Here is a 26,236-nt window from a genome sequence, read left to right as displayed (position 1 = left end):
CATATATTAGTGCATAGTAATAGAATGTAGTACAACAAGAGTAACCTCAAATATTTAAGAAGGGTTAGTATATTATCAGGACCAGTTTTTCCAGCTCACTAAAAATAAAATATTCGAAAGCATAAAATCCTCAGAAGAATAAAATGACATTACTCATAGGAGAAACAAAATGAGATCAAAAGGAATAAAGAATCGAGAGAAAGAATCTTAAAAAACCAAATTCAAGGCAAAGGTTACTAATAAATACACAAGCTGCTAAGCAAATCTATAATATAAATTACTTTGAATTATCTATTTTCTTCTCTTTTAATGAGTTAAAGAAGATATTGTTAAAGCAAAGAAACAGATTGGAAAGAGGATAAAAGAGATGAATCAACTTCTCAATTCCAAAAGCTGTTTACAATTTCTCAACTTTCAAAATTCTTTAACCTTTAAATAATTACAAGACACGTGGAAAATGTAGTGTATTTTATGTTTTCTTTCCAGTTTAAAAATTTCCATTCGTTCCCCCTTGTCTTTGGTGTCACTGCCACCAATAAACACAGAATACAGTTCAGAAGTCTAGTTACATATTTTCACTAAGAAAAATACCCCACCACATGTTTTAAACAATAAGATGTAAGGTATGAGATTCTACTTAATTGATCTCATGGTCCCATGATATGTTGAGTATTAAAATATCAGGGTGAAATTTAATAGCTGGTTAAAAGGAGGGTTATCATTTGCTATGACCTCATTGAAAATTTGGCTAAATCATCTTGATAAGACAGTTAACAGTAATCAGAGGCTACAGAAAGCCATGATACATTTACATTGTTTACAATTAGTGAAACGTAGGTTCAATTAGTGTGAAACAAAATATAGACAACATAAAGCTCCCAAATATTGTTATAACGTTTCATTCTCCTGGATTTTAAAAAGATGTTGCAATTCTCCATAAGTCCACATAAAACTCTCTGAAACATGGTAGTTTGCTTATGACTAAAATAAAATAGTAATGTAAATTAATTTAAGTGTTAAATATATTCACATGATCACCATTGCAATTCAAAATGGTCACTAATGAATCACACACACTATATGTACATAACATATATATGCCACAAGTTTTGCAAGTTTGGGTTTTTCACAGACCAGCCAATTTTACCAGACATAAATAATATTGTACCAATTTTCAGGCATTTTGAAAGGAATTAAATGTCTTAAGTAGTTTCATTCCTCTGCAAAAAAAAAATGAAAATTCCCTAAAAAGTCAGTGCAAATTGAACATAGTTCTACCTTCTTCAATCACTGCACTTGTTCACCAAGATAGATTCCTATTAAATGGAGGATAAACAAATCTTAAGATTTTAAAGGAAAGAACTCATAACATTGTCAGCTGCACTTAGCAGAGGTTAGTCACAATTAGGAATCTCATTTTCAGGTCCTATAGAAGAGCCTTCTGGGAATATGTCTGCTGTGCTTGAGGTGGCTGTTGATTACCAGGTGGCTGAGGCAGTGTAGAAGATGCTAAATTATAGTTTGGCACCTGGGACATACTAGTTCCAGCATTCTGGTATATTGTGACATCAGTAGCAGCAGCAGCAGGAGGAGGACTATATACTGAAGCCTGGTTGGGGTAGGTATTTCCTTGCACAGAACTAACCATTGTGCTGAAAAAGAAAAGAAGAATCTAAATTACATAAATATCTAGTTATGTTATAGTTAAGACAGAGGATATAAAACAGTACTAAAATACTAGCTGTGAGATCACATCAGATGATGAGATATAATTTACATTTAAGCTTCCTTTCTAAATCTTCAAGAATTATGGTCAATTCAAAGTACATGATGGTCAAAAAGCTTCTAAAATTCCCTACCAACTTAGTCCTCAATTTATTTTCTCAACAACTGTTTATTAATGAATTTTAAAATTAACCTCCAAAAACAGAAACAAAAAAAAAACATGATATTTTTAAAATAAATATAATGCACTTTTTATGTTATGAAAATTAAAACAATTTTGGCTTAGCATATAGTTCCCCTCAATACCTATTATACAGATTTAAATACTTTAAGGTCATTTCCATCTATATAATAGTAAGGTGTGCATAAAGTATTAGTAAGTCATACAATGTATTTTATATCAGACACGATGTATTCCTCAAAAAATTTCAACTTTGAACAATACAGGATCTTTTCCAAAATAATTATTATTAAAAGCAGGGCTGTTTTACCCTGACATCAACTTGATCAACAAGTAAGGTTGAAATTTCCATCAGTATTCTATATTAGATCTATTTTAGAAAAAATACTAAGCTGTTAACGCATGTTAATGGTATGGCTGGTAAATCATTACAGAGTATAACAACTGCCTAAAAGTACCTTTAGAGAAAAATTACTGTACTTATTTATTTCAAAGAAAATATGCAAGTAAATATCATGTAAAGAAAAGAAATCAAAACAAAAAGAATGTTTTCAGGCAATACCCTGAATCAACAATTATGAGTGCTTTGATCCAAAGCATATATATTCTCAGATCCAGATTTCAGAAAGACTTTTATCAAACATTTTCTCAAGGGGAACAACTAATTTTTTCTCAATGGAGAAAATTTCTGAAAGGGCAACAGAAATTTTGATACTTAACACAATCTGATCATTTGAATGCATCTACCAAACAACAAATAGAAAATTTAAATAAATTTTCCTAGAATTCATTGAAAACAAAACATTCAAATTACTTAGGATAAGAAGTCTGAGCTTGCTGACTAGGAAGTGCTGGGTTTGCTGATGGTGGAACTGCTCCTTGGCTGAGAGATGATATTTGTTCTGGAGGAAGACTGTAGCTTTGAAGATGGCCCATTTGGGCACCTCCTGCCACCAAATAAGCACCACTTTGAGGTTGCCCTGGATATACCTAGAAAAATCATATATAATGTTAAATATCAAAAGGGTCCATTGTAATGTTATAACTTAGTAAGCCACTTACTCCTTTAAAATATCAGAAAGGATTTTAATCCTTTTTAAAATCTTTTTTTCAAGAGATAAACAATTTCAAAAGGAGTCAATGTGTTCTGACATACAACTTATTTCCCTTTTTCAACAGCTATTAATTGGTAGATAAGAGGTATGCTGTAGATACAGTTTATCTAGAATTTAGCAAAATACTTGATGAAATACCTCACAATAGGGGGCAGCTGGGTAGCTCAGTGGATTGAGAGCCAGGCCTAGAGACAGGAGGTCCTAGGTTCAAATCTGGCCTCAGAAACTTCCTAGCTATGTGACCCTGGGCAAGTCACTTGACCCCCATTGCCCACCCTTACCACTCTTCCACCTAGAAGCCAATGCACAGAAGTTATGGGTTTAAAAAAAAAAAAAGGAAATACCTCATGATATTATTAAAAATATAGAGTACAATCAGGTGAATTCATAACTGGTTGAATATCTGGTATCAAAGTGTATTCATTAAAGGCTCAGTAACATCCTTATTGTTCCAAGAATTTCTGCTATCAAATGTTTGTATCAGTGACTTGGATTAAAGGTATTGTTTTTCTAAAGGTCTGAAAAAAAAAGTCAGAGTGCCGCAGACACATAGCTAATTCTGGGTTTCATGTGACAAAATTTTTTTCATTAACACAAGGCTGAAGTCTCTTACCTTCATTTATAACTACCTGTGTGACAAGGCTGCACAAACATCTTTCCTGATCCCTCTCTGACTAAATGAGACAGTGGAGTAGTGGGAAGAACCCTAGATCTTGAGCCCAAGCTCAAGGGCCCAGGCTCAAATTTAGGTCTACCTACCTCTAAGGTCACCTGCATGAACTCAGCTAAGTGGCCTGGCTTCTCTAGATCTGAATTTGCTTATCTACAAAACAAGACGGCCTAGGGGACATCTAAGAGCACATTACTTCTACACTATAGAGCTACAATCCAATCTAATTATTTCTTAGAAAATACAAATATTACACTATTTATTTTCCCAGAAAACTTCAGAAGATCTTTAAGATATTACATGAAAATTCCCTGTTTCAAAACAATATCATTCATTTGCTCAAGTCACCAGGATGTCCTTTGGGTAGCACTTTCAGTACAGATACTCTAGTTTGAGAAGATACATTCTAAAAGAAAAGCAGGACTTCAGGTATTTTTTTAGTCAAAAATTATTTTTATCTAAAAAGCCCTTCCCTTTAAATACACATAATGTTTAACTTCTTTTGAACATATCTAAGAAATTTATTTTTGTATATTGGAATAAAATTAATGTTAAACACTAGTCTATTACAACGAGAAAAACTGTTTATACCAAATTTTAAAACAGGTAAAATATTTCTGTGAAATATAAACTTAGCCTCAGCATATGACTAGGTCTCAACTAATATGAATAATTAATCCCATTAAATGATTGAATGTATTCAAATTCATATAATTCAAAGTTATAATTATGTAAAATATGGAAACTGGTTGCAGCCCAATGGAAATAAGCAGTGCAAATTCAAATAACATGACCACTTTAGGGGATTCATTATTCACAGTAATAAGGACAGCTATAAACAAATCTATAGCACAGGAAGGGTGCTTTTTTGGCAAAGAAGAGTTTTATTTATCTTGCAAATTCCAAAGAGGTATTTTTAATTGAAACTCACAGCAGCTAAGTAAAATCAGAATAATGCAGTTAGTGACTCATCTTTCTACAGACTAAGACCATTCTAGGAAATCAAAACATCTGATTTAAAACATTTAACAATTGGCATTTCTACTTGTGATACTCAAAAGTATCAATTTAACTTTTTATGACAATTCCTTTTCAGATTAAAATGTTAATCTAGTCTAATATTTTTATACTCTGGAGATTAAAGGGCAGGTGATAATCCGCTGAATAACTGTTAATGATAAAAAAAAAACAAAAAACACCCTTGAAACACTTTATTAAGCAATTTTAAAATCAGACAGAAAAAAGCAAGCTTTAAAAAAATTTAACCTTACCTGAGTACCAGAAATGCCAGGTGACTGCATATAATACTGTTGGTTCTGTAATTTTGCATACATGGAATACATTGGGTCTTCATTCATCAATTTGTTATATAAGGAAAGAGCCTCCATCACTTTAACATTGAGTTCTGAAAGTTCTGAATGTTTTCTGCAATATCACATAGCAATTAACTATAAATCAAGTTGTATAAAAACTAAGCTTTAAATGATAAACTCAAGAATAGTAATAGGATGCTGCATCATACAAGTTAGCCTAGAGTTTTTATATAGTGGCAGAGAATCCTTGGTCTCATTTCTGGTTTGAGTTACCCAAAGGTTCTGTATTATGGTAAGGAAAATTCAAAACTATAGGAACCAATAGGAGACTCGTCGTTTATGGAACATCTGCAACTAAACTGAGGGTTTCCCTAATTATTTGTGGTTCAATCACTTATGGAAACAATGACCAAAGTAAAATGGTCTCTTATTAGCAAACACAACATTCTTAAGTGATTTCTGAAGGGCCAAGATTACTGAAAGTTAACTTAAGTCTTCACTTTAATAAGTAAATGGGTTTGGTAGATTTTCTTCTTTAAGTCCCAAATGGATAAAGTAGTGTGGCAGTGAGACTTGGAATCAGCAGAGGTTGGATTCAAATTCTTACTCCAAGTACATAATAAAAATATGAAAATGGACAAGTTGCTTAATATTTCTGAGCCTTAGTTTTCTCACCTATGAGATGGGGATAATTCCTATAGTATTTGATTGTGAGATTAACTGAGAATGTTAACATTCCTTACAAGCCTTAAAGTCATATATGATGTCAGTTACTATTATTTTGAGTCCCTTTCACTACATTTTGTAAAGATTCAATAGATTTAGGTAAAGAGTTTGATCACTTCATATGCTATAATGTAAGTGGGTATGATACTACCCAATTTAGAGACAGTATTAAAAGGAAGAAGCATAGTATACATACAAAAAGACATGCTCTTTACCTGTCAATATCTTCCAGTTTTTCATCAATAAGTGGTCCCATTTGGTGACAGATTGCTAAGAATACAAGTTCGTTAAAGATGTCATAAAACACATATCCACATTTTGCTACACCCTTCCTCCATCAAGGACATAAGTTCTAGAGACCAAGAACTTTTTCATTTTTAATCCAGAGACCCACAACACAGTGAGTGGTGTGTAGAACGTGCTTTCTTTCTTTCTTTCTTTTTTTTCTTTTTTTTTTTTTTACCCTTGTACTTCGGTGTATTGTCTCATAGGTGGAAGATTGGTAAGGGTGGGCAATGGGGGTCAAGTGACTTGCCCAGGGCCACACAGCTGGGAAGTGGCTGAGGCCGGGTTTGAACCCAGGACCTCCTGTCTCTAGGCCTGACTCTCACTCCACTGAGCTACCCAGCTGCCCCCTAGAATGTGCTTTCTGAATAATTGATACCCAAATTTTTTTTACTAAATTGTCTAATTCTGTAATTCTGAGCAGTAAAAATACCAGCCTGGGTGAGATCTTAATCAAAGAAATGAAGCAAGACCTACAAAATGGCAAAGCACAAAACCCGGAAGCCTCTTAGATTTGTAAATTAAATAGCCTGAAACCAAGGATAAAAAAATTTCCTTGAATTAAAAAATGGATAAGAAAATATAATGGGCCCAAATTATACTTAAAACAAGATTGAGGGGATACTCTCAAGAAAAAGACAGTCTCCAACACCCTGATCACCCCTACTAGGAGAGTGACACAAATGCTAATGATCCTCCCCAGTCCCAGCCATGGGAAATAGCTGCTATAATGGGAAAAGAACATTTACCTTCCAAATGAAGCAGCTCTGGCAGATCAGGCTGGTCATCATTCGGGTCCGCACTTTGTAACATTTGCAGAAGCTGGTCCATTTTGTCCTTTAGTGTTAAAGTAGTTAGTCTACAGTCACAGTGGGTTCTTCCCATTTGTAGTAAGCAATCTTTGACAATCCAACTTTACAGTGCCCAAGAATCCTCACTTTGTGACTCCTATGGAGTCACTTCTAAGGAATTTTACTGCCTATCTCAATCTGGTTTTAAAGGCAAAGAGGTAGCAGGATGATTAGAGGACCACTGTTCTCTATCAACAAAACTCTCTCTTAAACTCCTACATTTAAAAAGTTATTAGAAAGATAGTTTTGAACACACAATTTAAACTGCCCATAAAGAATACTTTAAAAATTTTATAACTGGAATATTTTTCTTTTCCTACGCATAGTTTAAAAGGATTTCAGAACTGTATATCAAGACGATCTTAAGCCATAAAGATATTTAAGTGGATCACCAAATTCTAAGTAAAAGAATTATTTAGAAGTATCTTTTGATAAGATCACATAATCTTAGAGCTGATGGGATCTTATAGATCATCTAGTCCAATCCTTTTCTTCCATAAAAGAGGAAATTAGCCCACAGAAATTAAGTGACATGCCCTATGCAATACAGATAATGAGTGGCAGGACCAAAAAATACTTCTTAGGGACACTGAACAATTTAATGAATGACCTCGAATTTTAATTTCGGTAGCGGACATTATGTTTACATTCTTTGAAAATCCAAAGGATCAAGGTATCTTAAATAATCTCTGTTATTACCACTAGAACAACACAGAGGACAAAGAATCACCACCCATTTTACAATTTATTTTTCAAAAAAGTTTAAGAAATGAAGTTCCAAGTTAGAGCATATATTCTCTTAAGAGTTCAACAAATAGTTTGATCTCTGAGATACAATACATGAATGCACAAATTTATGCTCTATCAAAGAACCTCCAATAGTGTTGCTATTAGTGCACTATTTGGTTAGGATAAATGAATCACTAGCCTGATCCAGCCTGGCATTTTTAACACAATGAGATTAGGCTTTTGCTGACCCAGCATGATTTCTCTGTTTCTTATCAAGCCATCAGTCTAAATTGGTCCTATGGAGACAAAGTGATATGGAGTAAAGTGTATTGGAATTAGTCAGCAGAAACCTATCAATGAATCCTTCCTTTCACACTTAAAGTTATGTGATCAGGGACAAAATGCTTAACTTCTCTACACCTCATATTTATTACCTATAATATGGGGATAATACCTATAGTACCAAAATTACACTGACCCTCACTGTGTTAGAACACTTAAATGTAATAATGTATTTAAATCATTTTGTAAAAAAAATGTCAGCAACTATTCCCAGAGTGTACAAAAATTCCTAAGTCTCTAGACTAATTCCCTAAACCCAGCATGCACAGCCTGCATATATCTTGAAATTTTAAAAATTGATGAAGGTTATGGAAGACTTAAGGACAAATCACCAGTGATAATGGTAAAACCATATTAGAATCCTAATCTTGCTTTTTATTTATGACAAGAAATTGAAAAAATGCATTTCAAAAATGTCTGAAACACATAAAATTAAACTTAATTTTAGAGAATTAACATTGCATTTCCATCATAAGACATGTATTCACATGCACTGTAAAGTATAAATTTAGGGAGAGGGGGGTTAATAGACTAATAAAATAAAATCCATTCAATTAGGGATGGTAGACAAACTATAATAATCATCAAGAAAAGTACATTTGATAATTATGGAGGAGAAAATACATATTAACAAAATATTTTCTGGGCATATGTTTTCCATTTTTACTAATATCTTGCTCTAATTTTTCTAATAATCTAATGGCAGATACTCTTCTTATGACAGAAATATTTCTTTTCAATAATATTTATCAAAAATATATTACTTTTAAGAAAAGTTTTCATTATGCATAATTACTTTATTGATTTAGTTCCATTTTAAAACCAAAATAGTCATGAAGATGTTAATATACTTACTTCATCAATATATACTGGTTCAGGCTCAGGCTCTATTGTTTCCACCTGAACCTCATCACTGAATTGTACTGTCTTCTTCTCTGTTTTAACTATAATGTACAAACATTTTTAAAATGTATAAATTACTAAATATTTTTGGTTACATAAAAAATAGTAACTTTTCAAAAACTATTTGAAATTCCATCCCACGAGACCACTAGGTTGAAGAGAGGTTCTATTTCTTTCGTATATAATCTGATAAATTGTAACAGTTCACTTTTTCTTTTTAATAATTATAAAATTCCATGTTCAAAAGTCTTTAACTAAAGAAAATATCTCCAATTCTCTTAATAGTCCTTCAGTAGTAGTTTGCTTCCTTAATTTCAAATTTATATCAAGCAATAAGGTAAAATGATAAACACAGATAATAAAAGGGATGACTGTTAAAGTTTTTTTATTTTATTCTGTTTTCCCATAAATGTTAGATTAGAAAAAAACACAACCCTGAAATTAAAAGGATTAATAATAAACTAGTATCAAAATTTAATGAGAAAAAGCAGTATCAAATTATAATGATTTTTAAAAAATACTCATCTTTTCATGAAAATATACCATTAACAGATAAACTGACAAAAACAATATTTAAGGAATCAAATGTTTTAAAAACATACTCCTATACTAGAAAGTACTAAGTAATTGCATTAAATGTACCAGGAAGAAAAAGAACCAAATAAAACCCCTATCTAACCACAAGACTGGATGAAGAGTATATGAAAAGTCCATCTAGAGTACTTTCAGTAGGATATGGTAATAATGTCCTAATCTTTCTGCCCTATATTTTTGAGACAAACACATTTTGTGTTGAAAAAAATGACTCAGTAAAATTGCCTAAAAGCCATTTGGCATTTCCTGGAAGTAGGAAGTTCATACTGCTCCCTTCTACCAGCCTAATGCTTCTGTCAAAAACAATCATTACATTCACTGGCAAATGATACATATATAGTTATTTCCCTTATATGGTGGTGCTTAAAGTACTGAAAATACAGTTGTCAGGAATACATGTCCTTACTTATACTATAGTAATAGTTTTCTTCTGGTCTTAAGAATCAGATCAGCTGCTACCCATCAGTGGTGCCATTTCTCTATTTACCTCCTCTGTGTCTTCCCTGGTTATAGCTCTCTCTCATGCATATATAAATATACAATATAAAATATAAAATTAAATATTTATATATAAAATAAAATGTTATAGTTGTCCTGTAGAAAGTAAGTTCCTTGAGCAGAGAAAACTGCTGGTTTTCCCCTGGATTCCCAGTACACTACAGGGTAGAAAATCAATAAAGCTTTGATGAACTGAATTTATTCATATTACAAAAGTACAAGCATCCAAAAGGAAACTGATTATGAAGGAAGACTTTTCTCCCCTGCATGCACAAAGTCATGAATATTCTTTGTTCTGTTCTTATTTGTGAAAAAGGGAAAGTACACATATTTCAATATGAGGCACACAAAGTAGGTGCTTAATAAATGCTTGTCTCCTTTGCAACTAAGCTGATTATAAAGCATAACTTTGTGCCCTTCAGTTCATGCTTTGGCTTGCTCATTTTAAAACATAAGTTGCATGTCAGGTAGCCCTCAGGAATGTCCTTCCACTAAAATGGGTCACAAGGTAAACAGTCACATCAAGAATATGCTGATTCCTGCATTAGGATATCAGGCACATGGAAAGTAAGAAGTGATTTCAGGAGTTCCAGATTATAGAAGAACCTGTTTATCTGCTTAGGGCTATGACATACAACCCAGCATGAGCTCTATGTATGAAAAATGGAACTGGGAAAGAAAAACAAAATGAAACACTGCATATTATATAAAAATGGCCAAACTGAGCCTCAAAAAGATGGTGAAAAATGCAGATTCCTCCCTTCTCAGCAAAGGTGGGAGACTACAGGTATAGAACACTACATGCACTATCAAATTTAGATGTTGTCCTAAAATTAGTATGTTCTGAAAAAAAACATCAGCATATATTTATAGGACATTATCAAGTATAAAATTGGGATGGCAATGCATTGGATGTTTGCCTAAAAGGGACGACGGCTGAAGCTTTATGTGGTAATACCTGACCCAGCACAAGTCTCTATCCCTATAAATTCCAACATATGGTTACTTCTGGTTGGTTACTAAGTACTCAGAATTTTCTTGAAAAAGAAAAATTCTAATAGTTAAAGAAATAATCAATAAGCTTTCATTGTATACAAGATTATTCTGTGCACTTCAGCATTCTTAATACACAGTTTGCAACTCACTCATTTCTGGTTCAGCACTAAGGTCGGCTGTCACAAAATTGGAGGGAAATAATCCTATGCCTTGATGTGTTTCACCTTTCCACCAGTTGGGATCACTAAAATTAGAGGAAAGATTTTTTAAGCATATATTAAAACATTAAACATTGTGGCAGAATGTCAGCTCTATGTGAAATAAATGTGTTTGAATAAAGAAATTACAGCTATAAGGAAACAAATTTTTTTTAAATAAAAAAGAACAGAATATCCAACATATAAGTTTTTTCTATAAAGATAAGCGTACTATCAGTAGTAGCAGATCCAACTGCAGAATAAGGCTATGTGTGAGGTGCTGTTAAAACTTTTGTTGATAAATAATTTAGTTAATGAAATCTGTTAAACGTAATATTTGACAATTACATTCAATTAGATTATGCATAACAGGTGAGATATATGTAAAAAAAATTTATATATATATATACACACGCACACACACAAAATGCACACACTATATTTGTCCAGATTTATGATTTCACTAATATAAGACATATATGAATGAACAAATGAATGAAAATAAATGTAAATGAAAAAGCACTTATTAAGTCCCCAACCATTAGTGAAATAACAGAAAAGGCTAGGCAGTCTCTGTTCTCAAGGAGTTCATATTTTAATTGGAGTAGACATCAGATAGAAGGAAGTTCTGTTGCAGACTATTCAGAAAATCCAGTTAAATTTTAAGAGTGGAAGAGGCAAGTTATACCAGTAGTTTAGAGGACAATGCAGGGAGAAAGGAATTCTGTAGATCATAGAAGAGGCAGAGCTGGTAGCAAGGATGGAAGGATCTTAAATGGCAGAAGCAGCACAGATCTGCCTAGGGAAGGGCCTGCATTTCATAAATACACTGGTGACTCCCAGCTCACCAAAGCCAAGTGAGCACTAGTAGCCTGGATGGATGGTGTAAAAGTGAAATTTGGGAAATGTATCAAACTACATTTCCCGTGGTCCAACAGGTTTCCGTTTCCGGTTTTTGGGCTTGGGAAGGCTTACGTCTTGACGCAGGGAAGGGTTTAAATCTCCTGGGTTAGGAGGAAGTGGTCTCTTTTGAGAGTAGGCGCTTCCAGGAAACAGGAGACAGTAATGGAGGCGGCAGTTTTGAATGCTTACAAGCGCGTGGTCTAATGATTTTATCTATCAGCATGGCTTTAATTAAAATACTAATTTATATATTTATACAAGCCTTTATCATTTTTCACATTTATCAATGGATGGATGAATTCTGAGTGGCTTCAGCTTGGAGAAAGGAAGAAAGGAAGAAAAGGGGCATGGGGGAGGGGAAGAAAAGGAAAATTTAGCCTTAGAGAGTTGTCTGGGGCACTAAGAGATTAAGTGAATTGCCCAGAAATGTTTTCTTAACTTTTATGCCTGTTCTTTCTAACAAGCCACTCTGCTTCTCAATAAAAATACAAGATATTTTTAAGTCCAAAATACTCTTTTGTATATATAAAAATGTAAATAGCCATTACCTGTCATCAAGAACTGTAATGATTTCTCCAGCTTTAAATGTTAGCTCATTATCTTCAGCAGCTTCAAAATCATAGATAGCACGAACTTTCCTACCCTCATGTTGGTGGTTAGTCATGAGGCTTGATGTGTTTGGGTACAAACTGGAAAGTGTGGTTGGCTGTTGCCTTTGTTCTTTCAATGATAATTCAATGGCTGAAAATTTTAAAATAAAAAATATATGTTAGTCTTATATAGTCTCCACTTCTAAGCATACTGAAAGGTCATTTGAATTAAAAGTACCCTGCAATTTAGAGCTTGAAGGACTCTTAGTTCCAACCTTTGCCTTTCAAAGATGAGTAAACTAAGACAGTGAGGGATCATCTGACTTGCACAGTGTCACATGTAATATAAGCAAAAGAATGAGGACTACAATTCAATGCAAATAAAGAATTTTGCAATATGCTGTTATGCTCTTCCAGAAAAACAAATAACTTAATTACTATGCTTAAATTCTATCATGATCAGTTCTTACAATGTTACATCATTTTACTTCATTTAAATAACTAAAAATTCACAACCAGCCACAAAAGGCACGCAACTTTCAATATTTACAGAAGTGTACAAATGAAGTTACCTTGCAGCATCAAAAGTCAAATTCTCCTATCAAAGTTTTTTGGCCTCATAGTGTAATTTAAAAATATTCTCCTAGAACTCCCTTTTCACATTTTTTCCCTAGATCAGATAGTGAAGGATTACTCAACAAATTTAAGATTTAGAAATCTAAAACTGTAGTTACTTGACACATTTTTGAAAGAAGACTCCACTTGCAAGAATAAGTTACTTGGGTCTTTTAATACTGTCTAGAAAACTAAAGTTATGATAAAAGAAAATATGTCATTTAAAATATTCTAAATTTTTAACAAACAATACAACAACTACTTAAGTGGTATTGGGGATAAACAATTCATTCACATTTACAGTGCAGTTGAAATATTTGTACATTGTGTTAAATTCAACTGTGCACCTAGAGTGATGGTTTTTACATGTCCAACACTTCAGGAAAGGGTCAGAAAGGCCAAAAGCTAATTGTTTTAAAAATCAGCACTGGAAAGTAAAATTTTCTCACAGTTTAACTGCTTACTCAGCTCTTCATCCTCTGCAGTGTGACAACTGGCTAGTAGGAAAGGAATTTTCCCTTTAAGTTACATCCCTCTAGAATAAAGTAATGGCATTTCTGGGTAATTAAAGGTGATGAAGGCAAGAGTGAAGACAAAAAAGGTAGCAAACTTTTGGCAGGAAGACATGAAATATATAAACTTTGCAAGAAAAAGTGCTTAGCCTCTATAATGAACCATAAACTCTCAATGGAGAGGAACAGCATTCTGCGGAAAAGGAATTCAAAACCAGCTAATTTAAGCAATATTCAAGGGTAATTTTGACTGCAAAGTCTAGAAAACACTTTCCCTATAACAGTAAAATTTCTTTTCCACCATGGAGATGACTAAACTAAAGGTCTGAGAAGTTATGGGTCTGACCATTATGACCTAGCAAGTATATAAAGTATGATCTGAATTCAATTTGCTTAATGGGATGAAATTCAACACTCTCATCTACACCACCCTACCTCATTTTGGGGCTGTGTTAGCAAGACAGTTAGCAAGGTCTTTTTGAGAACTGAGAAAGGCTGGACCCTTTTCTTCTATGCCTGCAGTCACAGTTATTCCATACATGATTTTCTTTAGTTCTTTAAGCTACTTGTAATTACTGAATTTTCTTCATAAAAAGTTGGGATCAATTATAACTCCTATGGGATTCATCTGCTCATCAATTCTGTACAGTGGCACTAAAATGGAAGAAACCTATAAATAGTCTAAAGTATAGAAATAAAGATGGAGAGTGAATGAATCTTCTCTGGCTGTCCAGAGAGAAAGGAAATGGAATTCCTTCCTTTCCCACTTCTGGCTTAGGCTAAGTCAACTAAAAGAGAAAATGTCATGGTTTTGATTTTATGATAATCCTTATAAGATGATTCTTAAAAGCAGAGAAAGATGAAGTACATGACTCAGGACCATTCACCCCTAGACTATGGGAGTCCTGAGTACCAAGAAGGAGGTGGTCCAGAGAGGCCTTCTAATAGCACTTCTGATGTCTAAGAGAAGGAACACCTCTAGTGAGAGGAGAAAGATGTAGTCTGGAAGGAATATGATCTATCCATACACATTTCTGAGGGAGCAGCTACTCCCTCACTAAAACCTCCAAAACATGCCTTGAAGCCCACCTCTGGCTTACAAATTTATCACAGTTGAAAATTTAAATAGAAAAAGAAAAGATAAATGAGTGCTTTGTTAGGGTAATAAATATTTCCCCTAATTCTTGAAATTAATTAATGCCTTCAAAGAAAAGCATCAAATTTTAAAAATGTATTTTCTATAATTTGATTTCTATAATATCTATATATTTTCTAATTTCTTGTAACAATTCTCACAAGTATTGTTATATGTATTTCAAAGATAAGGAAAAGTTAAGGAGATGGAAGTTGGAAAGGCTAGGAGCACAGTTAGAAAGTACCACAGGCAAGATTTGGACCCAGTTCTTCCCAGATGACCAGCATAGTAAGCTCTCTTGTTTATCACACTGTTTTCCTCATACCATTTAACCAAAATTCTTACTTGCATATTATACTAAAACAAATTTTATCTGATACTTCTCTACAAATTTTAGGAATGAAAGAGAAGAATTGTAAATTAAAAGTGAATAAACTTGGAAAGTCATTTTCTTAATAATCCTCTACAATACTCTTCCAAGGAGTAAAACTAATGGAAACACACCCCTAACTTTTAGAATATATATAGGTTGAGTTAATAATACCTAATTCCGAATTATGGACCTATATTCAAAATATTCTAAGTGGGATGTTGGAGACCTTGCAAACACATTTTAGAGCTCATTAAGTTCTCAATCCAGCCACTAGATCCTACTTAATCCATAATACTCCTAAAGTAAATAACAATAGTATAAGTTTAGCTACTTTTTTTTTTCTTTTCTTTTTTTTTTTTAAACCCTTAGCTTCTGTGTATTGGCTTCTTGGTGGAAGAGTGGTAAAGGTGGGCAATGGGGGTCAAGTGACTTGCCCAGGGTCACACAGCTGGGAAGTGTCTGAGGCCAGATTTGAACCTAGGACCTCCGATCTCTAGGCCTGACTCTCAATCCACTGAGCTACCCAGCTGCCCCAAGTTTAGCTACTTTTAACAACTACTTCAGATACTATTTTTATGGAGAAAAAATATGATGGCTTCTATAGTAAGCCAAGAATACACTTCCTCCTCCCCTGACTTTGTAGGAAGTAGGGAGTCAGGTAGTAGTCAGAGAAATACCTTAATAAGCTTCTAAACTTTCACAGCTATATAAGACAAAATACTATTCAATAATTTCCCAAGCATTTCAAACCAAGAAACAAGGAAAAGTTATTTACAATTTACAATTCTAATATCATATTCATGTATTAAGGTCACTGCATAAAAACAGCCTCACTTATCACTAATCTTGACTGAATAACATAATTTAAAGATCAAAGAATATGTGTGTGCATCCACTATATATTTTTCCCAATACAGTAGAATAAAGCTACATCTTACCAGAGGTTAAGTTCTAAAGTCAGCCTATAAAGGAAAAAAATCAGTATGGGTCAAAATTACCTTTGACAATCCTTCAAATCGCCTATGATAAAATAGTAAGTACACAGACACCTGCAAAGAGTTTCTTTAAAAGAAAGCAGTTTATAGCCAAGAGAAGATAGATCTAGGACTGTTGCTTTGGAAACGCATTTGAACAAATTTTATTTTTTTTGCAACACCTACTTAAACTATTGATTATAAGAGAGGTAAGAACCAGGGTTTCTTTTGGAGCAGAAGAAAACAAAAAAAAAATAGATAAATTAACAATAAGGGGGAAAAAATAGTCTTGAAAGTGCTTCACACCCCAACTCAATCATAGAAACTGATCTCACATAATAGTTTCTTCCTTGGTTTCCCCATGAGACAGACACAAGGATTTCTAGGAAACATGGCAGGGGTCTTCTAGATAACCAAGAATACTAGGAAGGTTATATTCATTTAGCTCTTCCAGCCTAGGAACAATGAACAGAATGTGGGTAAGATGAATAAGAGATTCAAAGAACATACTCAGTTCAGTAAGATCTTCCTAGTTCAAGAGGCATATGAGAATTAGGGTTAGCTGAGAGAAAAGCAGATTTACCTATGGCATCTTGAGTTCACTCCAGGGCATATGCTCATCAAGTGGAAAGGTTGAGAACAGTCTAGGTCAGCGTTGGTGAAGTATTGGCACATGTGCCGGCCGCAGAATGGGGGAGCTACTTCGTTGCCCTCTTCCCAGCACCCAAGGACATTTTTTGCATGCTCCACCCCTACTCAAATCAAGCATTTCCTCCTTCTCCTCTCTCAGGTAATTGGAGTGGGGGGCAGCCCTTACAGACAAGCTTGAATTTGCCCTCTGGGCACTTAAACTTCCACCAATATTGGTCTAGATTATTTTAGCTGACATCTGCCTCTGACTGTTTTCCCTCTTTTCACTCTCTACATAGCACATGCAGGTGAAGTCATAAAAGTTAAAAGTATTTACACTGCACATTTGTATGGGGTGTTCAGGGAAGACTAGCACCTGTGGTGTGAGGGCTTGCTGAGCCCTTTTCAGGAGTGCTCATCCACCTTTGGTGCCCATCTTCCACCCAAATTTCACCTGTGGCTCCAAGAATTTGTAGCATAAGCAGAAGCCACAGACTGGTAAAACCATTTTAGCAGATGGACTATACCAGGTAGAAAGGTAACCAACAGGCCAAAAACCTATTGGTGAATTAGGGAGATGTCTAGCCCAAGCCATGTGAAGATATCCCTTGGCAGAACGAGTGAATGAAATAATTTGTTCAGTAATGAAAGCAGCTGAAGCAGATGCTGTGGAGGGCTTAGTCAATTAGACATCAAAGAAGCCAAAGTGATTCACTGCATCCAGAGTCACCCCTGGTTGCCCTGACTTTTGACTTGCCATTGGACTTCAAGGAATCTGGAAAAGAGTGAGGCCAAGGACTCTGTACAACTCTGCCTCACTTAACTCCAATTCATGTGCAAATCAAAACATCATTCAGTGATGTCACTGATCCTCTTCTAAAATGAAGGCTAAACAACAGATTATGATGCAATTATGTTTTATTTCTATAACTAGCAATATGTAGCACTGGTATTAATTTTTTAAAAGAAAAATGCATTCAATAATTCCACAAAAGGCTTAATGATTTTAAAATAAAACTAATAACTGACCCTGAAGTTTCACATGAACTAACAAACAGACAGGCTAGGTCTTGATATGAAACAAGGACATTATCAATTAGCAATAATATATTGTACTCACCTTTTGCTAGATCTTCCTCTTCCTTTTTGGTGGCCACAGTACCAGGATCCTTGGCCACAAGAGCTGGGCTTGCTTTTGCTTGTTCTGCAGCCTAATCCAAAAACATAAAAAAAATGCTATGCAATTGTTTTAAAGCTTTTTTTTTTTTAATGTAGTCAACTGCCTTAATGACTATCAGGATTTTCCTACCTATCCTTAACAAAACATTTACAAAGAAGGAACCAACAGTGATTGGCATCCACATTGTAAGGAATGGGAGATCAAGGTTGTGGGCAACAAACTAGAAGCAACTCTCAAGGACTAAAAGGAGTTTCTCTACCACTTTGTGTATTAGGAAGATTTGGACCAAAAGTGCCAACTAAAATTGGCTTATGTACATCTCAAATGGAAAAGCATTTGTTTTCACATATTATAAAGCTGAAGGAAATTTTACCCAACAGAATTTTCTGGAACGCTTACATCTAAAATCATTCTCTAATTCTATATACATAAAAATGTATTACATATAGGATTCTTTGATCCAGCCCCTAAATAAGGAAAGGACCCATATACATAAAAATAAATATGCACTTTTTGTTGTAGCAAAGAACTATTAACAAGGTGAGCATCCATCAACTAAGGAATGGTTGAACAAATTATGATAGAGGAAAGGATTCATTAAAAACCTAGAGAGAGTTATATGTATTAATGCAGAGTGAAGAAGACAGAACCAGGAAAAAAAATTTATAAAATGACTACAATACTCTAAAGTAAAACAACTGTGAAAGACTTAAGAATTCTAATAAATGTAATGACCAATCATTACTCCAAAAGATTGATAATGAATTATGATTCCCATATCAAGAGAGGTAACACTCTATAAAAATAGCAAGAGACATGACTAGCATGTGAATTTGTTTTGTTTTACTATACTTTTTTGTTACAAGGAAGACTTTTATTGGGGAGAGGCAGGAAATAACAGTGTTGCAAAAAAAGAAGAGTGAAAGAAAGAGGAGGAAAGGGGAGAGGAAGAAAAGAGAGAAGAGGAGAAAAGGAGAGAGGGGAGCAGAGGAAGTGTCAATGAAATGTGAAAATTACATAGAAAGACATTCTAAAGGAAACAAAGATAAGTAAGAAAAGTTCTGGTACTTCTGTGTTAAATTTCAGATACTCTTAAAAAACAAACTGTACAAAATGGAAATTCATTGTATACTATCTCTTCTAAGTCTTTGTATATGAAAATTATTCTGTTTGTTGATGCTTATTAAGTTAATCATAAAAATATTTAAATATATTACATATCACTCTGTACATCAAATGATTTAGCATATTACATTTAATGTGATTTCTTCAGAAAATAATTATAAATTTGCTAAGTTAATTTTCTCTGAAAAGTTTTTAACTTTCATTACAAATAGAGTTTCATGTTGCTAAACTTTACAGAACCAGGAATCTCTTAGATTTTGCCAAGTTTATGTGAAGTAGGATGCAAGGACAGCTAGTAAACTAATTACTACTTACTCGGGGAATCAAGTTCCAAATACATACAAAAGTCACAAAGGATTGTTCCATTGTCAAAAAGAACAAAGATTATCTTGTGAAAACTGCCAGCAGTGCTGACCCAAAATGCCCAGCATTTGGCTATAGTTATTGCCCTACACTAAGACTTAACTGCTTAATAAAAATAACCTATGTCAAAAGTGAAAGGCTGTGATCTGCTAAGTATGAAAATTCCCTCCACTGACCTACATCTTCCTAGAAACCTGTCACAAAGTTGGTAAACATCAGGAGGGATCTGAACCCAGATTGTCTTCTTGACTGCCAAGTCCAGCATCATATTCACTTTATTACACACTAACCTTTAAAAGTATGCCTTACATAAATTAGGTATAGGTCAACATCTTACAGAGCACACATAAGATCCAAATGGATAAATGGCTTAGATATAAAGGGTAACAATAAAAATCAGAAGAGTGAGAAAAAAATTACCTTTTAGATTTCTGAAGAGGGGAAAAGGTTCATGATCAAACAAGAGACATAAAGGATCAGAGAAGTAAAATGGATGATTTTGAATAAAGTTAAAATGATTTTGAAAAAATAAAATTAATGCAGCTAAAATTAGAAGAGAAATATAACTGGAGAGGGAAAAATCTTCACAGAAAGTTTCTCTGATAATTGTTTAATGTCCAAGATGATTTAAATTTAAAAGAATAAGAGTCATTTTCCTCAATTGATAGTCAAAGAATTTAAACTGGCAGTTTTCTAAAGAAGAAATCCAAACTATCAAGAGCCATATAAAAAAACTCTTCAAATAATTAATAGAGAAATGCATTTATTGATGGTGGAGTTGTGAATTGATCCAGTCATTCCGGATGGCAATTTGGAACTATCCCCAAAGAGCTCTAAAAGACTGCCTGCCCTTCGATCCAGCCATAGCATTGCTGGGTTTGTACCCCAAAGAGATCATAGATAAATAGACTTGTACAAAAATATTTATAGCTGCACTTTTGGTGGTGGCAAAAAACTGGAAAACGAGGGAATGCCCTTCAATTGGGGAATGGCTGAACAAATTGTGGTATATGCTGGTGATGGAATACTATTGTGTTCAAAGGAATAATAAACTGGAGGAATTCCATGTGAACTGGAAAGACCTCCAGGAACTGATGCAGAGTGAAAGGAGCAGAGCCAGAAGAACATTGTACACCGTGGTAAAATAGAATGTAATGAACTTCTGTACTGGCAGCAAAGCAATGACCCAGGACAATTCTGAGGGACTTATGAGAAAGAACGCTACCCACATTCAGAAGAAGAACTGCAGGAGTGGAAACACAGAAGAAAAACAACTGCTTGAACATATGGGTTGATGCAGACATGGTTGGGGATGTAGACCCGAAATGACCACACTAATGCAACTATCAATAATATGTAAATAAGTCTTGATTGTTAAAACCAGTGGAAATGTGCATTGGATATGGGGGCGGTGGTGAAGGGAAAAGTAAAAACAAGAATCATGTAACCATGGAAAATTTTTCTAAAAAAATAAAATATTTAAATTAAAAATATATGTATAGAATTGCATTTAAATAACTCAAAGCAAGTTTCCCTTTCAAATCTATCAGATTGAAAAAGTCAAATTTTGAACAGGCTACAGGAAAACAAGCTGATGTTACTGTCGGCAAATTTCTTAATTGATCCAGCCAAATCTGAAAAGCAATTTGGAACTAAACTCTAAAAGTTAAAAAGTGATTATATATACCCATTGCTACCCACTTCTCATGAAACTAAATCCCAGCCCCTAAAGACTCCTCTACCTTATTCTTTATTTATGATGTATATGTTTATAATACTTTTCTACATTTACCTATCTGCCTTCACTATGAACCCCACTAAATTGTTTCCCTAATACAGCCAAAGCTACAGTTTTTAGCTAAATGTGAAAAAGATACACAAGCCTTCCAACTGTCAACAATTTTATATACTAAGTCAATGCTCAGCTTTGTGATTTACTTGCTTCTTCTATAGGAATGAGTAAAAATCTTAATTCTACCTTTTAGCCTATACTTCCCACCAGGACCCTAGACCTTAACTTTCCATCTAACAATTTTTATTTCTAAAGTATTTAAATTGCATAAAACCCTTAATTTTGCTTTGAATGATTCTATAGAGATGTTTAAATAGACAAAAGAGCTCCAAATTGATTTTTCAGTGTGTAATCAGAAATATAATTTCATTAGTTATTTCACTTTACAGTAAACACACTAGAAAAGGGAATCGCTTTTACAATAATTTCAGCTTATGTACAACCATCTTTTACAAAGAATGAAGAACTTGATGAGATCCTCCAGCTTAAGTCAAACTATGCCAGTACCAAAGTGAATGAAGGGAAGAATGGCAAAATATATGAATCAGTATTAACAAACTGAAGAAGGCAAAGGATTGTAGAAATGGAATCTAAGGCCATCAACTGGGAAATGGCTAAAGAAATCGTGAAATATAAATGTAATGGAATATTACTGCCTAAAAAGAATTGACAAAGGAGATGATTTTAGAGAATCTTGGAAAGTATGAATTGGTAATACAGAGTGAACAAAAAAAAAAACAGAACAAAAATTTATAAAATAATATTGTAAAGAAAATACAACTCTTAAAAATTTACCAAAAACAATGATCAACCATATCTCCAGAAGACCTGAATAAAGCAATGATCCACCTCCTAGGAGAGAAGATGATAGACTCAAAGTACAGAAGAAGACATAACCCTTTAGATATGGCCACTATGTGCACATGCTTCTCTTAACACTTTATTTTTGTTACAAGGGGATTTTTTTCCTGTTTTTTTCCTCTCCCTTACTTACCTTCTTTCTTAAAACCAATACTGTATATTTGTTCCAAGGCAAAAGAGAAGTAAGGGTAGGCAATGGGGGTTAAGTGACTTGCCCAGGATCACATAGCTAGAAAATGTCTGAGGCCAGATTTAAACCTAGGACCTCCCATCTCTAGGCCTGACTCTCAATCCACTGAGCTACCCAGCTGCTCCCTTTTTCCTCTGTTTTTAATGAAAGACGAGGTGAAGAGGAAGGAAGATTACCAATAGTGACACTGAAAAAAAAAAGAGGGAAATATGTACAGAAGGAAAAAGAAGGAAGTTCGGAAGAAAAGACAAAGAAAATTTTGAAAGTTAACATTCAGAATTCAGAAATTAGTGATATGAAAATGAGACTCATATAATCTCCCTTTTGTATTCTGTTATGTATAAGTATATGATCAGTTTTAGGTGGTTAAGTTTAGGGAAAAAATTTTTAAATAAAGAGAAAGAGGACAGGATCAATGACAACGCAATTTTATAAAGATAAAAAAATAAGTTCACATCAGATGGCCTCAAGCTCATTAAATAGGGGAGAGAAGGATCTAAAAAGAGTTCTAAAAAGTAGAGAACAGCAATTGTGGGATAAACTAAAGAAAGGAATAAAATTTTTTTCCAACAAAAAAGGTGTTTCAAAACCCTGGAAGTCATTTAACATATTACTTCCTAGAGAACAGCAAAAGTTGAAATAAAAGTTGATACATTGAACCTACAGAAAACAGAGTACTGGTTAGGTTTCCGTGACCATCAAAATTGTAATCTTTCAATAGATTGTTGAAAATACACTTTTCTACATATAATTCTTTATAACAAAATATTAATTCTGGTAACATTCACTTTTCCTAATATAGCAACCATGAAATAACCTATAAAATGTAATAATCAGAATAAAGTTAACATGCAAAATCATTTTTTCTCACTAGAAATTCCCTGGAATTGTGACTTTTTTCTGCTAACGTTTTAATTTTTTTTTTTAATTTTTATTTCAGACAATACTATACTGCCGCATACTTCTCTACCTTGGCTGCCCTCTGAAAACATGGGAGAGGTTGCTTGATTTTAATTGCTGCCATCAGAAAACACCAAGACTTGATGAGGTCTAAACATCATTTCCAAAACTCCCTCTGACACTCAATGCACACAGGGAGCACTTTATTCTACAAGGGTAGGGTGAACAAGATCAGTGAAGCACCTAGTAAAATACCAGATACTCCACAAACTTGCTCACATCACACTTTTTTTTCCCCTTTACTATACATAGCCACAAATATGCACAGCTACCAACATGAAAATGAGGTTACTAATAAAATCACACGAATACTTGAAATTGCAAAACTTAAACCCATGAATGTTGAGGATTGACTATATTTACTGCAAAAGACACTATTAAAGAATTTTTAGCTCAAACCACTTTTAAGAATTCTAACGGATTCACAAACCATAACTATATAGCAAAGAAGGCCTTAGAAGTGCATATCTGGCATATTATTTCAATTAAAAATATCATGGTTTTAAATGCTATATGTGCATATAGAAATTATAATAATAAAAATAAGGTTTTGAAATTTATGTAGCCCCAAAAAGATGACTACAAAAACACTTTTTTTGGGGAAGAGGATGAAGAGTGGGAAAAAGGGATTCAAATTGGTCTTAGAATCAATACTAAGTATCAGTTCTAAGGCAGAAGAGCTGTAAGGATTAGGCAATTGGGGTTAAGTGACTTGCCCAGGGTCACACAACTTGGAAGTGTCTGAGAACAGATCTAAAACCAGGACTCTCTCATCTCTAAGCCTGGCACTCTACCCAATGAGCCACTTACCTGCCCCTTAGGTTGATATTCTAATGCAAAATTTTAACACTATAAATTCTGTTTTTCTTTTAACAAATAATTTATCGTAATCAAAGATAAGTATACAAAACAATGTTTTTTAGCATACCTGTGAGCCGATAGCTGGAAATGTAACTCCTTGTTCCTTAAGATTTTTTATCATGGCAGATATTAGACTAAGTTGTGGGTCATTTTTAAATTCATCTGTCCATTCCACCATGAGAGCTTTTAACTTTTCGCAAACTTTTGGATGACCCTAAGAAATAGAAATGGCATATTAATGAAAAAGTAACAAACTCAGTGCTATATGGTACAAATGCTTTCCATCATACAGAAGATGGAGAGAGCTACAGTTTCTTTTGACCAAGAAGGCAGCTAGGTGATAAGAATACTTGACTTGGCATTAAGACCAAAACTGAAATCCAGGCTCAGAAACTTACTAGCTATGTGATCCTAGGTGAGTCATTTAACTCCTGTTTGCCTCAGTTTCCTCTTTTGTAAGACATATAACAGTACCTAAATCCCAGAGTTATGAAGATGAAATAATATTTGTGAAACACTTTGCAAACTTTAAAGGATTATAGAATTAAATAGATTATGTTGTTAAATCTATTAGGGAAACAACAGACTTTACATATTTGAAATGCTAGAGTTGCAACCAAATTCTTAGTAACTAACCAATAAAAGTTATTAGGATAAATGGATTTAAATTTTATAACTAAAACTGAACAAAATTCTTCAACTCAATCTGTTCTCTCATATTTCATCTTCTTCAGACTTCCTAGTGCATCAGGTACAGCCAACTTAGCCCCGGAAACTACCTTTTCGCCCCTTTGACGTCCACACTACTTTATCTGACTAGCTTGCCTCCTCACCTTCTAAGGGCACTTTTTCTCATCACCTTTAATGATTCCTCAATTTGGGGCCCAAGTCTAGTTTTCCTTTGTCATTCTTCCATCTTCCTGCATGACTCTAAGTACTACTTTCTATGCTGATAATTACCAATTTTGCATCTCCTGGCACTTAACAAAGAGCTCCACTTAGATATTTATCACTCAAAATTTAACTTCTATAAAACTTTATTCACCATGTTCTCCTCCTTCCCCTCCAAAAATGGTGTCTTTTCTAAACTTCCCCATTGCTGTGAATAATATCACCATTCTTCCAGTATCTTAGGTAAAATAATTTGGTGCTGATATTTTCCTTTCCTTCTCTTCTACATATCATCCAGTTAATCACTATGTTCTGTAGATTCCCCCTGCAATTTTTGAAATTTAACCCTTTCTTGTTTTCAGAGCTATTGTGTAATCCAATCTTTTATGACCTCAGAGATAAATTACTTTTATAGCCCTTAGCTAGTATCTCTTGCCTTTATAATGCCAGCAATTTAATATATTCTGAACAATGCTGTCTCATTATTCTTCCTAAAATGCAATTTTGAAGAATTTATGCTATTTAAGAACTTTTAGGATTATACTGTCTATTGTTTATCAAATTATATCCAGGTTCTTCATTCTGTTCTTCAATTCATTCTATTAACCAGTTCCAATTTTTCTCTCCCAACTAATGCCTTATTATTCCTCAACACAATTCTCCCAAATATCTTTCCCTCCCCTCTTCTGTCTCTGTCTGTCACACACACAGATACACACATACAAAATCAGTCCTGTCTCCTTAGGCATGCTATACATACCTAAATTTTATTTATGCTATTCTTGCCACTAAACATATAATTAGACTATCATCACATAGTTGTCACTTACCTTATTTAACACGTTGCTTACTTCACTAGCAAAATCTCTTGAACATACTTCTAAATGAAAAATTTTGCCACAGTTCGATACACACGCTCCTAGAAGCTAATCAAGAAAAAGTAATGAGCTTAAAGAAGTTTAATCTTAGTAGATAAATCCATAATATAACTACGAAAGAAATACTTACAGTCAGTGCTTGCATAGCTACATGAGGATCTTTATGATTCACTCTCTTCATAATAGATCGAAGACAGTCTTTAGGCCTAAAAATTGAGAAAAGTAGCACTTAGTCACCCTAATTTACTTTTTTCTTCTTATAATATAGAAGGATACAA

At 33.8% G+C, this 26,236-nt stretch overlaps 1 protein-coding gene across 2 annotated transcripts; it reads right to left on the bottom strand.

The window, feature by feature from the left end:
- Positions 1 to 464: 464 nt before the first annotated feature.
- On the bottom strand, positions 465 to 26,164 carry STAM (signal transducing adaptor molecule). 2 transcript variants are annotated; one of them, XM_044677732.1, is made up of 12 exons: positions 26,089 to 26,164; positions 25,911 to 26,006; positions 24,257 to 24,403; positions 17,978 to 18,068; positions 12,577 to 12,769; positions 11,078 to 11,172; positions 8,793 to 8,881; positions 6,765 to 6,852; positions 5,946 to 6,000; positions 4,963 to 5,116; positions 2,721 to 2,896; positions 465 to 1,652 (listed from the first exon to the last, which is right to left on the bottom strand). In XM_044677732.1, exons 1-12 carry the CDS (start codon positions 26,137 to 26,139, stop codon positions 1,427 to 1,429), a joined length of 1,461 nt encoding a protein of 486 aa, XP_044533667.1. In that variant the 5' UTR covers positions 26,140 to 26,164; the 3' UTR covers positions 465 to 1,426. The 2 variants fall into 2 exon arrangements, with proteins under 2 accessions (XP_044533667.1, XP_044533668.1); XM_044677733.1 differs by lacking the exon at positions 25,911 to 26,006 and having other exon boundaries at positions 26,089 to 26,154.
- Between the last annotated feature and the right edge of the window lie 72 nt (positions 26,165 to 26,236).

The sequence above is a fragment of the Gracilinanus agilis genome, chromosome 5 (assembly GCF_016433145.1).
Source record: "Gracilinanus agilis isolate LMUSP501 chromosome 5, AgileGrace, whole genome shotgun sequence".
NCBI lineage: Eukaryota > Metazoa > Chordata > Mammalia > Didelphimorphia > Didelphidae > Gracilinanus > Gracilinanus agilis.
Note: the sequence above shows the minus strand (reverse complement) of the source record. Positions and strands in the feature narration are given on the sequence as shown.

Coding starts and splice junctions, on each gene's coding strand:
- STAM (XM_044677732.1), bottom strand. CDS start 26,139: ATGAAGAGAGTGAATCATAAAGATCCTCATGTAGCTATGCAAGCACTG. Junction 8,882..11,077: donor TAGTGCTGAACCAGAAATGA/GTGAGTTGCAAA, acceptor TGTACATTATAG/TTAAAACAGAGAAGAAGACA. Junction 6,001..6,764: donor AGAGCTGCTTCATTTGGAAG/GTAAATGTTCTT, acceptor TTGTATTCTTAG/CAATCTGTCACCAAATGGGA.